This window comes from Pholis gunnellus (genome assembly GCF_910591455.1).
Source record: "Pholis gunnellus genome assembly, chromosome: 14".
Taxonomy (NCBI): Eukaryota; Metazoa; Chordata; class Actinopteri; order Perciformes; family Pholidae; genus Pholis; species Pholis gunnellus.
Genome location: NC_136541.1, coordinates 11355497 through 11369073, shown reverse-complemented (window position 1 = coordinate 11369073; position 13577 = coordinate 11355497). Strand labels below are relative to the sequence as shown.

The 13577-nt window shown below is 44.6% G+C and overlaps 2 protein-coding genes across 4 annotated transcripts; one reads left to right on the top strand and one right to left on the bottom strand.

Annotated features, from left to right (window-relative positions):
• Positions 1–1094: 1094 nt before the first annotated feature.
• On the bottom strand, positions 1095–2357 carry LOC306706682 (transmembrane protein 69-like; the record flags this gene model as incomplete). 2 transcript variants are annotated; one of them, XM_079173838.1, is made up of 3 exons in its annotated part: positions 2223–2357; positions 1978–2023; positions 1095–1802 (listed from the first exon to the last, which is right to left on the bottom strand). In XM_079173838.1, the coding sequence occupies exons 2-3, from the start codon at positions 2014–2016 to the stop codon at positions 1095–1097; spliced, it is 747 nt and encodes a 248-aa protein (XP_079029964.1). In that variant the 5' UTR covers positions 2017–2023; positions 2223–2357. The 2 variants fall into 2 exon arrangements, with proteins under 2 accessions (XP_079029964.1, XP_079029965.1); XM_079173839.1 differs by lacking the exon at positions 2223–2357 and having other exon boundaries at positions 1918–2024.
• Positions 2358–2680: 323 nt separating this feature from the next.
• Positions 2681–13374, top strand: gpbp1l1 (GC-rich promoter binding protein 1-like 1). Of its 2 annotated transcripts, none has more exons than XM_079172527.1 (12): positions 2681–2705; positions 4357–5670; positions 6153–6267; positions 8219–8348; positions 10099–10430; positions 10644–10719; positions 10813–11009; positions 11132–11275; positions 11932–12087; positions 12315–12439; positions 12538–12640; positions 12729–13374. In XM_079172527.1, the coding sequence occupies exons 3-12, from the start codon at positions 6208–6210 to the stop codon at positions 12900–12902; spliced, it is 1497 nt and encodes a 498-aa protein (XP_079028653.1). In that variant the 5' UTR covers positions 2681–2705; positions 4357–5670; positions 6153–6207; the 3' UTR covers positions 12903–13374. The 2 variants fall into 2 exon arrangements, with proteins under 2 accessions (XP_079028653.1, XP_079028652.1); XM_079172526.1 differs by lacking the exon at positions 2681–2705 and adding an exon at positions 2716–2853.
• The last annotated feature ends 203 nt before the right edge of the window (positions 13375–13577 follow it).

Genomic DNA, 13577 nt, shown 5'->3' with positions numbered 1-13577 from the left:
GGGTGTTTGGTCATTTCACTCCTGACATTACTAAAATTTAGATTTCAACTTTCTGATGTTGAAATAAGAAACATCATAAGACAATGTCCAAACCAGTATGTAGAAATATTTGTATCTTTTTTTTTTAATGGTAAGTTTCCTCTTTGGATGTTGGAGAAAGCCGTTGCACAATACCAGTACCTCCAATCCATAGTAATAGCTTTTATTGATTGCTTTTCAAACTTAAAAGAATAATGTCCTTGCTGGGTTTAAACTTCAGCTACGTTACCTTTCTCCTTATTTAGGATAGTTCACATTTTAAAAAACTTAAGAGGGCTCAGCGCCTCCTCCAGTGTAACATCACATTGATTTTGCACATACAAATCAAACACATCTGAGTTGACTGTATACGTTTGCCAGAGATTTTCTGCACTGTGCAAACAAGTAAATATTGGACCGCTTACCTCCAGCTCTGCCACTAAACTCAGCACTCGTGATTTACGTTGAATGTCAACCTCCAGTAAAACTCATTGAGATACATTTTGACCTTTAAGGTTGTGATGTGTGAAAATGTATCTCCTTTATGTGACTAATTAAAATTCTGCCGTCTTGAGTCGTATATTGTAAAGTGAAACACATCGGTGAGGATGTTATTGAACCGTTAACATTAATAACAGAACTATACTGTACATTACTGACTTGTATCAGTTTGGAGTTGGAATAGAAAGGTATACAAATAGTCCAATGTTTATTGTCCCCAGTTTGCACATTATAAATTGCCATATTCAAACATTTCAATTAGGTTACTTTGTGTCACAGCAAAGAATGATTTTACAAATGTTTTCTGATAAATGCTTCATTCATTTCAAAGTCTTTTTACATTTTAAACTCGCTGGAAATGTCTGCCTATTTTGCAACCGTTCTTAATCATTTTCTAAATGATATGCTACACTTAATCATGTCACATTTGTCCCAAAAGATATTAAAAGTACTATAGGTAACAAAATGTCTGCTGTGCTTTGGTGTACTGTATGAACCCACCTGACTGTCTGCACATCTGCATCTAATTTCACATTTGTATTGAGTCCAAATGGCTCAAAGTACAAACTGTTAAATTACTTCTGAATCTCTTTGATCTTCTTCTCAGTGCAGAGGTTTTTAATTGTCAGGGTGGCCACCAGTGAGAAGGTGGCGACCAGAGTGAGGAGAGTCCGCATGGCTTTGAACCAGGAAGTGTAGCCAGGCAGCAGGGTCAGGTCATAGTGCAGAGAGAGACCCAGTCCCATAATAACTACCAGGGCTCCCTCTGCAATATTGTCCCTGCAGAGCAGTGCCAGCCAGGCCAGAAGGGAAGGCACCACACTGTTGCCCAAGTTCATCCAGTCAGGCTGAGCAGGACTACCGGCAGGGAGAGCAAACCCCCAGCGGGCACCTCCCAGGAAGGAGATGATAGAGGCTCCATAGACCACTTGAGCATATGCCAGTTCAGGGTAGAAGGACTGTGTGGCAGCCATCAGGAGAGGGACAGACAGGAAAGGGATGAGCCCAGAGACACCCAGGTAAAGAGCTGGTTTGGGAGCCTGGGCGAGGGCCCTCAAACTGAAACCCTCTTTGCGGTCGCCTCTCTCTGAGGTGCCTTGTGAATCTCTGTGGCATAGACGCGAGACCGGCCAGCTCACAGGCCTGATGCTCAACAACCCGTTGGTGGGAGTTAGTCTGGATGGCATTGACCCTGAGGAGGCTCTGGAGTGAAACGGCAGCTGAGCTTTTGTTGTGACGTTTGGTGCTCTGGTTGTCTGCTGAAGACATCTCCATACTGGAACCTGAGAATATAATAATCATACAAGTGCATAAACATCATGAGTGGGCAGATTCAAAGGTTTGGACCCAGGCAATACACACCATGACTTCTTGTTATAATGCTGGCACACATAGTACCTCTGTATTAATTAGAAAGGAGCACGCTGCAGTGATCAACAGTCAAAGTATCTTTCTCACCCCAGGAATGATGCGTCTTCGAGATGCAAATCTAATCATCCTCAATCTGAAAAAGAGACGTTATTAATTAGTAATCAAACACTCTGCAAAGCACAAACACACTGAAGTTGTATTTATGATACAACAACCGCGGGCTAACGGTGGTGCCATTAACAGCTAGCATGCATAATCTCAACCTGATGCAACACAGAGCTATCCGACTGTAACAACCAATAACACAGCTGTTGCAATTAACTAAACCTTACCCTTTGATTATTTGTCATCCAATGGTGTGCCACGGCCACTGCAGGCACAATTGCATAGAGTTAGTAGGTACAAAGGTAATGTTAACTAGCTAAACTAAAGGTCGTTTGCAGGCTACCATTCTATCGGTGCTCGACTAAATGCCTGTCTCCTACTGAATAAGGCCGACGCTTGAATCGACTGGTTGGGCTATCGGTGGCGGGGGAGGTATTAAGTTATATTCAAGATGGCAAAATCACCCATGTCCGCTACCAACACCATGTTCTAGAATATATATTATTATAAAATATTTTAAAAAACATCGTGTCATAATTTCACATGTGGACACGTTATTTTATTTAAATATGAAATTATTTACAGACGCTAACTCGTAAGCCTGTTCGACTTTAAAAACACTGCGAAACCTCGTTGAGTTGCATAATCGCGACAGATCTTGAACGTAGCATCATTGAGGTTGTTCGAGTCCCACAGCGCCAGCGCCAGTGGTAAGCCCTCCGAAAATCCAAACAAACATCAATAGCCTATTCGTAAAGAAGTGTATAGTTGCGAAACGGTGAAGTCTGGTTAATGAATTCAGATTCTATATTTATACTCGAACCACTCTCTATCGGAGGCTATGCTGCTGAGGAGAAGGTACACGGTATCGTCATGAAACACTGCAAGTTAGCTCGCTAGCACTTAGCAAGCTGATAAATGTGTGCTGTCGCTGCTAAGGTAGCCATTTTGAAACTGTGTTGTTCCAACGAAGCCAGGTCTGTTTACCTCTATTGTATGTACGTGACAGCTGCTCAAATAGACAGTTTCAGCCACCGTGAGCACATTGAGTGCGTTGTTACGGTGCTAAGCCTTCGAACCGTATTCATTAATTTCAACTACCTAGCCGTTTACGCTGGCTAGCGTTACTTAATAGGCTGGGTAACGCTATCTATTAGCTAACAAATGCTATGCTAACGTTAACCTTAGCTAACTAAGCAGTTAGCCAGCAGTAGAGTTGGGACAGATCTGATAACGTTAACGTTACTAGTGACCGATTAACGTTGACTGTTTAACACCGCGACCGTGTTGCGTGGTAATTTATTTCCATGCAGTTTATCGTATAGCATCGCTCAGCTAACGGTAGCTAGCTTGGTGAAACGTGCATGTAACGCTACTGTGTGTTGGGTTGATCTGCTGCAGTGTTTGTGGACATGCGGACCACATGGTGGAATAATGTCAAACTGGGTACTTTGCAAGAATAGCGCTTTGCTGTCATTCATCTGAGAAGTGTTTTTACATTGAATACATGTTAAATGTCTGTGCTGCACATTGTAGCGCGTGTCCGTGGCAAACTCATTGATGTTGAGCGGTTATGTCAGTGGGCACACGTTAACGGGGTAGCTCTGAGTTTGTGCGCGCGGGGTTTCATTTTTTTGGGGTGTCTTGTTTTGTGTAATGGTTGAACATGTCGTACGGCTGAATATCTATTGCGATTGTAAACCTCACTTTCATCCAGCATTGGTCTGTGTGGGTGCGCAGCGGTCTGGGGAGAAGCACCGATGAAGTTATTTTTACACCGTTATAAATAATTCATTTACCAAAGCGGACGCATTTTTATAAAAGACTCAACATTCAGCATAACATGGTTCATAGTTCACGGAGTCATATTTTCACTCTCTCGTCTCAAAGTGTATTTCAAGTGTCAAAAAGCAGTTTATTTTAAGGCATTGGTTGCATCTTGAATGGGGAACTATTTTGGGGTTTAATGTCTGACAGGTATAGATATATAAATGGAGGTTTAAGCTTAAATTCTCTGTCTAATACAACAGCCCTGCAATTCATCTGTTACATTATGTTGCATGCATTATTTTGGAGGTGTTTTATGCTATATTTGTCGCACCTTTTTATAACAATATGGCTTAACTAAATATTAGTAACGTATCACAATACAAACTAACACACCTCCAACATAAGCATACAGCCGAATCATTACAGTTTTCATGAAGGTCGTGTTTTATTTATTTATTCTTTGCAGCACTGGTGTATTCATTGTAAGCTAGGTGTACCAAATAAACTGGCACTGTAAGTGTTTGTGTATTTCTGAACCTGTAGCTTTGAGATATTCTTTATTTAACTGAGGCTGTTGTTCTTTATTTGCAGGTCCGGTGTGTTCCTGTGCAAATACCAGTGAACCCTCAGCAAGACAACGGAAAACTGCACCGCTGTAACTTCATGTCTGACGAAAAAAACTCATTGAAGAAGGAAAGACTCGCGTGACTCTCTCGGATTGTCAAAACGGAGAGAAAAAAGAAGTGGATTGAGCTATCTTGAGGATTTACTTTTGAACACGTTTTGATTTTTCTTTTGCTGAAGAACTCTTGTTCATCATTTGACACGGAGACCGTTGGACTTGTGGAATATTTTTGTGAAGCTTTGGAGCTTGCATATCTATGAAATCAGAGCTATACCCTTTATCTGCTTCAATCCGAAAACAGCACATCATTAAATGGGCGTCTTACAAATGTGATATTAAAACATATAAAGATAAAATCGGCATTATAATGCATCATCCAGCAGCATCTCTATTTCACTAACCCAAACTAAAAATGACGGCAATGTAACATCGGGTTTTACTTCCTTCATTGTCATGTGACTTTGAACCTTTGGAGCATTGTTTTTTTCAAACCCGGACAGTCTTTTTCATCAGTTTAATGAGGTGAGCAGTGGTTCTCAGTGACCTCCATCGCCAATAAAAGACTGTCTCTTAGCTCACTTTTTTTTCTTTTCTGCATGTGTTACGGTCGATCCTAAAATGATTCGTTAGAGGTGAGTCGACGTGAAGACGTACTGGCACGCAGTGTGGCAGGATAACACCCGTCTGCTTCCTTTCATCTGGTGTCAGAGTGGAACTGCTACAAAATCTGCTGTCCTTGTTCCAGGGCGACCGACTTTCACAGACTGCTTCCTTATATTAATAATAACACAACCTGGCTCTTCCTCACCGGTGGGACGCATCACCTGTCAAACCAATTCAGCATAAAATCCAATCAGGTTTTGAGTCTTACTCCAGACAATAAGAGATAATGACGGATTAATTTTGCTTGGGGGGGAAAAAAACAAACAACCTGGACTGTAAACGGCAACACACAGACGTGACCTCCACAGGAGCCGTTTGGGAATCCGGTTCCAGTAGGAGAGTCGGTCCTTCAACAAAAAAAAATCTACTTCTCGCCCCGGCCAGTTTTCTGGATCGCCATTCCAGATCATTCCTGCAACCTTTGTCGACCGATCTCTCAGTGCTTCATCCTGGACGGAGGGATCTGCCTCTGGGGAAAGGGGCTGTGCTGTCCTGGAGGAGGTGGAGAGCGGGTCGTCTGTGTGCTGCTCTCTGTGATCAGTGCCAACGGGCCTGAGGAACCGAGCCCAGCCGGACCGACAGAGGAGGCAGAGGACTTCAGAGCCACAGACTCTGGGGTAACGATACAGCTTCACCCGACTGCTGTGGCTGCTGCACACATGCATGTACTCAATAGACGTGGGACTAATTGCTGTAGTGTGGTCCTAAACAAGTCTTTTGTCAACATTTTGTGGGTAGCAGGTGTTCATATTCCACCTTGTATGGAAACCGTTAAAGGAAAATGAAGAAGCATGAAGACATTTTTATCGCATACACATGTTGTAGAATATAACTTGTATTTTTCCATCCAGGCTGTCAACCAGTTATCAGCTTCAGCAAGTCGAGCTTTGTTTCCTGCTAAGAATAGTCCTCTGAGTCTTTTAATACGCACTGAGTTTCTAAAGAACTGCTGGTAGAAAAAACACTTGAAAGAAATTCCATGAAATCAAAGATGGATGGCTGCGAAAAGGGAATTGAATTCATGTTTCTGGGCTTGAATTCGCTGTGTGTGTGTGTGAGTTGTAAAGATGTCATTCCTTCTGTCCTCTTCTTCTGGTAGATCCTGGCCATGAGGTTTGATGCCTCGATCCACTGACCGGAAACACTGGACCTAAATGGCGCAGCATGACTTTGTCCCTGCCTGGCTTAACTTCTCCACGCCCCAGCCTGCCAAGGTGTGTGTGTGTGTGTGTGTGTGTGTGTGTGTGTGTGTGTGTGTGTGTGTGTGTGTGTGTGTGTGTGTGTGTGTGTGTGTGTGTGTGTGCCACTTTATCACAGGGAAAAAATGGAGAATTGAAATAGACAGCGCTTGAAATGATACCTGTCGGTGTCACTGCTCGAACACCGGATGTATTTCTGTACACCTGAGTGTTTGTGTGAAGTCAGCGACGTGTGAGCCTCGGGGAGCGGCGGTGCAGTCGGCACATAGTTCAGCAGAGGGACACCTAGAAGCAGTGTACCTCCATGAAAAAGACTGACGGAAGAAAATAAACCATTTTAATGACAACTCAGCATGCTGGTTGAGAATTCAATTTTTTTTTTTTTACTAAATCTGCAGTTGCTTTTCTAAAAAGCCAAACTTTGAGGGACTTGCAGATAAATTACAGATTGTATGAAATTGCTGGGATTCAATGAAGGATAACAAATTGAATGCCTGGAAGCTCTAACTTTAGCTGTTCAGTTTTGTAGATGGAGGTATATTACATTACTAGTACTAAGGTGTCTGGCTATCCTAACATGACTGTTTATATGCTGCTTAAAGCTGCAGTCAAGTGATGCAGTTTCTTCAAACTGCTTAATTGCTGCAGCTGAGAACAAATACTCAACCTGCTTTGTGTCGTATCCACATTATCACTTATTTAGCTTTCTATCATTCCGATACTTTCAGATACGACTAAATAGCAATTTAGTTGCCATCGCTTTATTGTTTTTGGCAGAGGATTTGACTTGCCTTATTAATAATAAAGTAATAGTAAGTGACTGGCACAGCTGGCTGCTCTAACATCACTTTTTAAGGTGAACACTGAAGCTGTCTTAACAGTTGTAGCAAGTTGAGTCAGTAAAAAAAACACTGCAATCAAGATGGTGAGGCATCCTCACTGTTACACATTGAAACAAAGGCTCTCTTTAATTATCGTTAAATGTTTGAGCTCACTGAGATTTATTGGAGACTGACGGCTCAACCTACTTAATGTGTTGTCCATTCAGCAGATGTTTGGTAGCAGACGAGGAGGCCGGCTGTGTGACATTTGTGAGCGAGCCAAGTTTATTTTCCTCATGTTTTAGGATATTTAACCAAATACGATGAGCACTGATTAGAGTGTGGACTGCACTGATCTGGTTACAGATTGCCTCTTGTGAGTAAAATTGTTGGAGGGAAATTGCAGATGGGTGAATGTTGTTGGTGAACGATTGTATTGATTTGTGTTTTTAAACTGTAGATCAGGAAGTTGCTCAGTTATGAGGCCAGTCTGTGAATCCGAGAGGCAAGACGGAGAAACAAGTGCACAGTCACTGTCCCGCTGACGGATGACTTCATCTCAATGTCATTTGTCTTCAGAGATTAACTTGCATGCACATGCGAGAGTTCATTCTCCTCCGTTGTTGTTTTTTTTTTCACATCGTATTTCTGTATGTTGTCTGTGGAAGTTATAAAAACATCCATGAGATGACGCCTGCAGAGAGGCTGAAGGACGCAGTCTAATTTAATCTTTGAACCTCCGCTTATGTCAAGGATATGATTCAGATGGAGCTGAGCATATGCAGACGATATTATGAAACACAGCTGTGTCAGTGACTTCAGGATCTCTTCCACAGCGGCACATCTCTCATGATGAAGCATTCCAAGATTGTTTTCAGTTCCTATGATGTGTCGCTCACTAAGAATAGAGCCTCACAGTGATGGTTTCACTTGGAGGTATTTAAGGTCTCTGAGGTAGAAAGAGAGGAACTCAAAGTATGGAGAGGACTTCTGCTAGTCTATGTTTCTTCACAAGAGGATGATGTAGAGAAAAGTCCTGAAATATCATTTCAGGATAATGGCTGTTTCTGTAGTTTTGTGTGAATCATTGTCCACCGTCTCGGTGCCACTTTGACTGACCATGTCCCCTCTCTGTCCTCCTCCAGTCCCCTGCTGCCAACCTTGACAAACAAGGTGAGCCCCACCACCACAGAGACGGCAGAAACGCTGTGAGCCGCCGCCGCCACAACTCCTCCGATGGCTTCTTTAACAACGGCTCCCTGCGCGCTCCAGCAGGTAACCCTTCAGAGCGGTGACCCTCTTTAACCCGGTTACTGTTGCTGCAGAAACCCTGAGCAATATGACGGAATCCTCTACGACGCAGTGCTGCTGCACCACAGTGTTGCGTAACATAATCGTATGTTAAAGGCTTTGTTGGGAAATGTGTAATGTCACCAAACTATATGGACTAATAAGAAGGAAAGCCAGGCAAGTTGTCCCGTCCTACAAGCGCAACAAAACCAACAGAGATGAGGGGACCTGAGAGGTCCAATCAGACACATGAGTGGAAACACCTGTGTGCGTGGTGTCTACATGTAGTGTCTCTGTTGACCAGATTACAAATCTGATGACAATCCGTCTTGGTTTTTCCCCATTACATGCAAATCAGGGCCTGTCTCCACCTGTTGAGGTGGTGGTGGTTGTTTTGCACCTGGAGCTGTTCGGTAACTGCCAAAAACACCAGAAGAAGAACGACTTCTGCACTTCTGCTACAGCAGTAACGTTTTTAGCTAGCGCGACTGAATCGTAGTTGTGAACTAGATACACGTTTCATCATGGGTGCTAACCCGCTCCATCCCCCACGCAGATCATTCAGTGGTTGAACTAACCAGAGATCAGAAAGCTGTGTTTGATCGTATGTGGAGAAATCGCTGGAGCCGTGTTTCTCTTGTTGCTTCATCGAACCAGAGAAAAACAGGTTATTTCAGTGTAACTTTAGCTGCAGTTCTCACAAGCACGGAGGGAGAGAGGCAGACGGGTTTGCACCTTTTCAGCATCCGGCTGGAACATTTCTCAAACCACCACCTGAGCTGGTTGATTATAAAGACGGATACTAAAGTTGAACACTTTGTTTGTCAAAGCTGGTCATAGTTGTGGGTTAATTGTTTTTGTGACGAATGAACGGATTGAATGTGGAGACTCATTGAATGGTCTCTACCTTATTGAGCTTTCAGGATGGAAATAATGCCGGTTACGTTTCAAACATTAAATCAGTTTTGCCAAGTAATGATAGAATAATTCTGCTGGAAGTTATATAGATGACTTCTACTTGAAGAGGACATGATTGAGGTCTCCTACTCAGAAGACATGACAGCAGTGTTGCAAGCAGCAGACAGGTGGCGTTGGAGTCCTTTCCCTTGTTGAATCTTCCTTTTTACATGACTCATGTCTCCTCCTGTAGACACTGATTCAAAACAACCTTTCTCTCTACATTATGGACATTATTTGGTTTCATATCTGTGTCCGTACGCTGCACGTAGACGTCGTTGCTCTGCTGATGTGTGGGCATAAGAATCCTGGTGATGTTTTTAAGATGCCAGTCTATTCTTTCTCATCTCGTCCTGCTGCTCGATGCTGAAGATCCAACAAGCTGCTCTGTGGTTTGGTGAAATCTCATGTTTCCATCTATTTATGTTTGGTCTCGGTTTGTGCGGCGTCATGGTTTTGGATGAATGGTTTTGTTGTGATCAGTTGTACAACCAGGATGCTTTCAGGCTCGGTGGCAAAGGTCGATCGTGTGTCCAAGCAGTAGTCAATTAAGCTTCCTGTTAAACAGGTTCTTCTTCCATTTGTCCTGCAGTCTCAGGGGCCCCTCACTTCACTTTACCTTTGCTGTAGATGCTCTTGGTCCTTCGGTTAAGTTTGTTGCGTCTGTTCAGATGTTATTTCAGGAAGCTGTGTCTGTGAATACATCCCTGGTATTCAGCGCTTACTCCATCATGCCGACGTTACTCTTATACACGCTGTATATCTGCTCTCTCTCAAGGTGACGGATGGCAGCAGCCCTCTCTGCTTCTGAGGCATGACTCGGTGGACTCGGGGGTGGCCAAAGGAGGGCACGGCGGGCTGGCGGGGGGCTCCTGTTGGAAGGAAACACCCAGCTGGCACGGAGCGCCGCGGGGTGCCCAGGACGGCCACCACCACCACCAGGGACGCCACCCCAAGCGGGTAGGAGTCGACAGGGACAGGCAGGCGGGGCACCGGCAGCGCAACGGCAACTTTCATCCCCGCAAGGGCCCCTCGTACCAAGACAAGTTCCCCAACGAGGAACGCAAAGACGGCAAGGACGACAAGCTGAAGTTTGTGGAAGAGGACTTTGTGAGTAGCTGACCTTAACATAGATCCTTAGATTATCAAAACTATTGTTAGAAACACTTTAGTTTATTACATCACAAGAGGTTTCCCTTCACTGATCCATCAGGCTCAATCCTGTGAGCAACAACATGCTCAGACTTTTGGATGTTGACTTAACTTGAATATACAACATTTTGAATGCTACGGTATTTAATGCAGGCGTTTTTTCGTTTTTAGCCTTCCCTCAACCCTGAAACAACTGGAAAGCCTGGGACTCCGATGCGAGCAGTGGCTCCCCGTGCTGGAGTGTGGGGTACGAGCCCAGAGACCGTTCAAATGTTCAAGCTCTGCTCATCAGTTTCTCGTCCTCAGCGTTGTAACACTTCCTCGCTGATTTATGTTCCAGAAAACCCCCCGAGTGGCAAACAGATGGTGTCCAAAATGCTGGTTATCAAGAAGGTTTCCAAGGAGGACTCCAGCACGGCCTTCTCTGCTGGGTTTGCCACTGCTGGCGCCTTGCCCACCAATGGCAGCAAAGTTCCCATTTCAGGCTCCAGCATCTACAAGAACCTGGTCCCAAAGCCTGCCCTGGCCCCCACCAAGGTAGGAATCATTTCAACAAACGCATGACGCACATCTGCATTAAAATAACGAGCTTTGCGTGTATTTTAATGCCAGTTATGTAGTTGCCGTGCTGTGATGGAAGCTGTCTCTTTTTTTTCCAGAGCACCCAGTGGAAATCCGGTGGTAGAGAGATCACGAAGTCCGGCCTTCACATGCCGGGCCGAGATTCCGTCTTCACCAGCCCCGTCTCTGCAGTCAAATCCAGCACCCCCGTCAGTGCACCGCAGCACAACACCCCGAAAGAGGTAGGAAACGGGACGGATGAGTCTGTCATTACAACAAGCTTTAAGGGAATTTCCAACCCCAACATGATGCAGCAGTTTACTCAGACACCCTGCTTACACGTGAAACTGCACAGCAAGCAAACCCGTACAGTTTAAGTGTGGCAGTGTTCAGCTCTCAGCTCTTATGGCTGCATTCGTGACTGTTTGAGTAAATCACAGGTTTTATGGAAACGTAGTAATTATGTGTCGGTGTGGTTTGCGACTGAGATGCTTACTCGCACGTGCACATGAAGGTTTTCCTCTGCAGCAGTGCACGTGCTGTCAAGAGTAGTAAAATGTTCACTGTGAGAGGGGAGTGAATCTGTCAACGATTCGAATGCACAACACCTGCAAGCAGTTAGATAAATCTGAACTCTCTATTTAAAAAGTGCTTTAATATAGAAAAACGTCACATTTTCAATACCAGTATCTATGCGAGTGACCTCGGTACATAAACATTACAAAAGAATGACACATCTGGTTTAAAAAAAACAATTATAAGAACATGTATTTGGCTCTGCCTCCTAATCCCAAATGGATTTCATAGTTGATAAATTGGTGTCCCAGTTGAGCAAAAAGGAATATTTTATTAACCTCTTTCAATGGCTTCTCTTCCTGCGGCGCCGTCTCTCCTACAGCACCCTTCCAGCACGACTCCTCCCATAGACATCGCCCCGTCAAGGCTGAAGCTAATGCGGCGCGGTCCGGACCGCAAGAGCGAGTTCCTGCGAGCTCTGAAGGACGAGGGCACCGGAGAGCTGGTGACGAGCAGCAGCCCAGGAACATCGGGAGAAGTAGGCGCCACTTTGACTTAACTTTATTAAACTCGCACAGTAGTTGCAGAGAGGAGGAAATGCTTGTGTCATGTTAGATGAGACACAACAAGGACAGTTGGTACATGACATTCTAGTGCTAAATATTGCAAAAGAACAAGACGTGTTGTTGTATCGGGTTGCGGCACTTTTGACTGTGTTGCAGTTGGAGGAGGTAAATGTTTAGTGTGTTGTGTGCATTTTGTCAGGGTGAAAGCAGCACCCCAGAGCCCAAAGCCTACAGCGAGGAAGTCTGCCACGAGAATGGTCTGTCCTACTCCCTCAGTGACTCCGACACTGAACACCTGTCCAGTTCCCTGGAGGCAGAGCACAGGTAGGTCACCGCTGACCGGCTTCTACGCACGCACGCACGCACGCACGCACCTTCTCTCACAACAATCCACTAAGCAGAAACTTGCATTGCTTTTGAAGGTTGCTGAAGGCCATGGGCTGGCAGGAGTACCCAGAAAATGATGACAACTTCCTGCCTCTGACCGAGGACGAGCTGAGAGAGTTCCAGACTAAAACTGAACAGGTGAGCTCAGACGGAAGGACTTTGTGTTCCTGGAATGCCTCGTTGTGTCTTGTTTTCGGTCCTCACTCCTCATGTGTCCTTTGACCAGCTGAAGAGGAACGGCATGCAGAGGAACGGGGCTCTCCCAAGGGCGCGAGGTGTGACCCTCCACTTCACCCCCTGGAGGAGTGTGGCCGAGGCGCGCGTCGAGGAGGGCTCCGAGTCGGAAACCAGTAGCAGCAGCCAGACCTCCGACGACGACGACGACTGCATCAAATCCTAACGTGGCTTTACGGAACAAAAGAAAAACATCAAACAACACAAATGCCAACAAAACATCCCAGCAAGCAAATCCCCCCTCTTCCTCTCATCTTTTGTTTTTAGAGCACCATTTTGAATTTCTTTTGTTTTGATTTTTTTGTTTTTTTTTTGTTGTCATTCTTGCACAAGGGAAAAACCAATCATATCCCAGTGAAGGGGGAGATTCCTGCTCCGCCAGACGTTGTTTTCCCTGCGATTCCTCCTTCACTGCAGTCCCGGTCCTCTTCGACTCCCCTCCTCCTCCTCCTCCTCCTCCCCTTCTTCCTTTTTTCTTCCTCGCTTTGTGGAACTGACGTGTTCATCAAGAAAAGAAGGGCAATGAATGCACACTTGATTCTGCTTTAAACAGACTAACTCATTTCATTGATGATGCTGATGACACATTATTAATGATATTAATAAAAATTGGTTCCTGACAAGCTGATATGTTTCAATATGAATCTGGCTACTGTGGTGTATTATTGATGCCGCACTGCTTTGTGGTGAGATAATGAGTGTTCACTAAAATGCTCAGTAAAGCTGCAGCTACGGAAACATACATTTGACAGTTTTATACTTGTGTAACTTTATCATTTCATTTGAGTTTAAAGAGGTTTTTCACAGCAGACACTTAACTCGTCACAGCAGGAAAAGCACA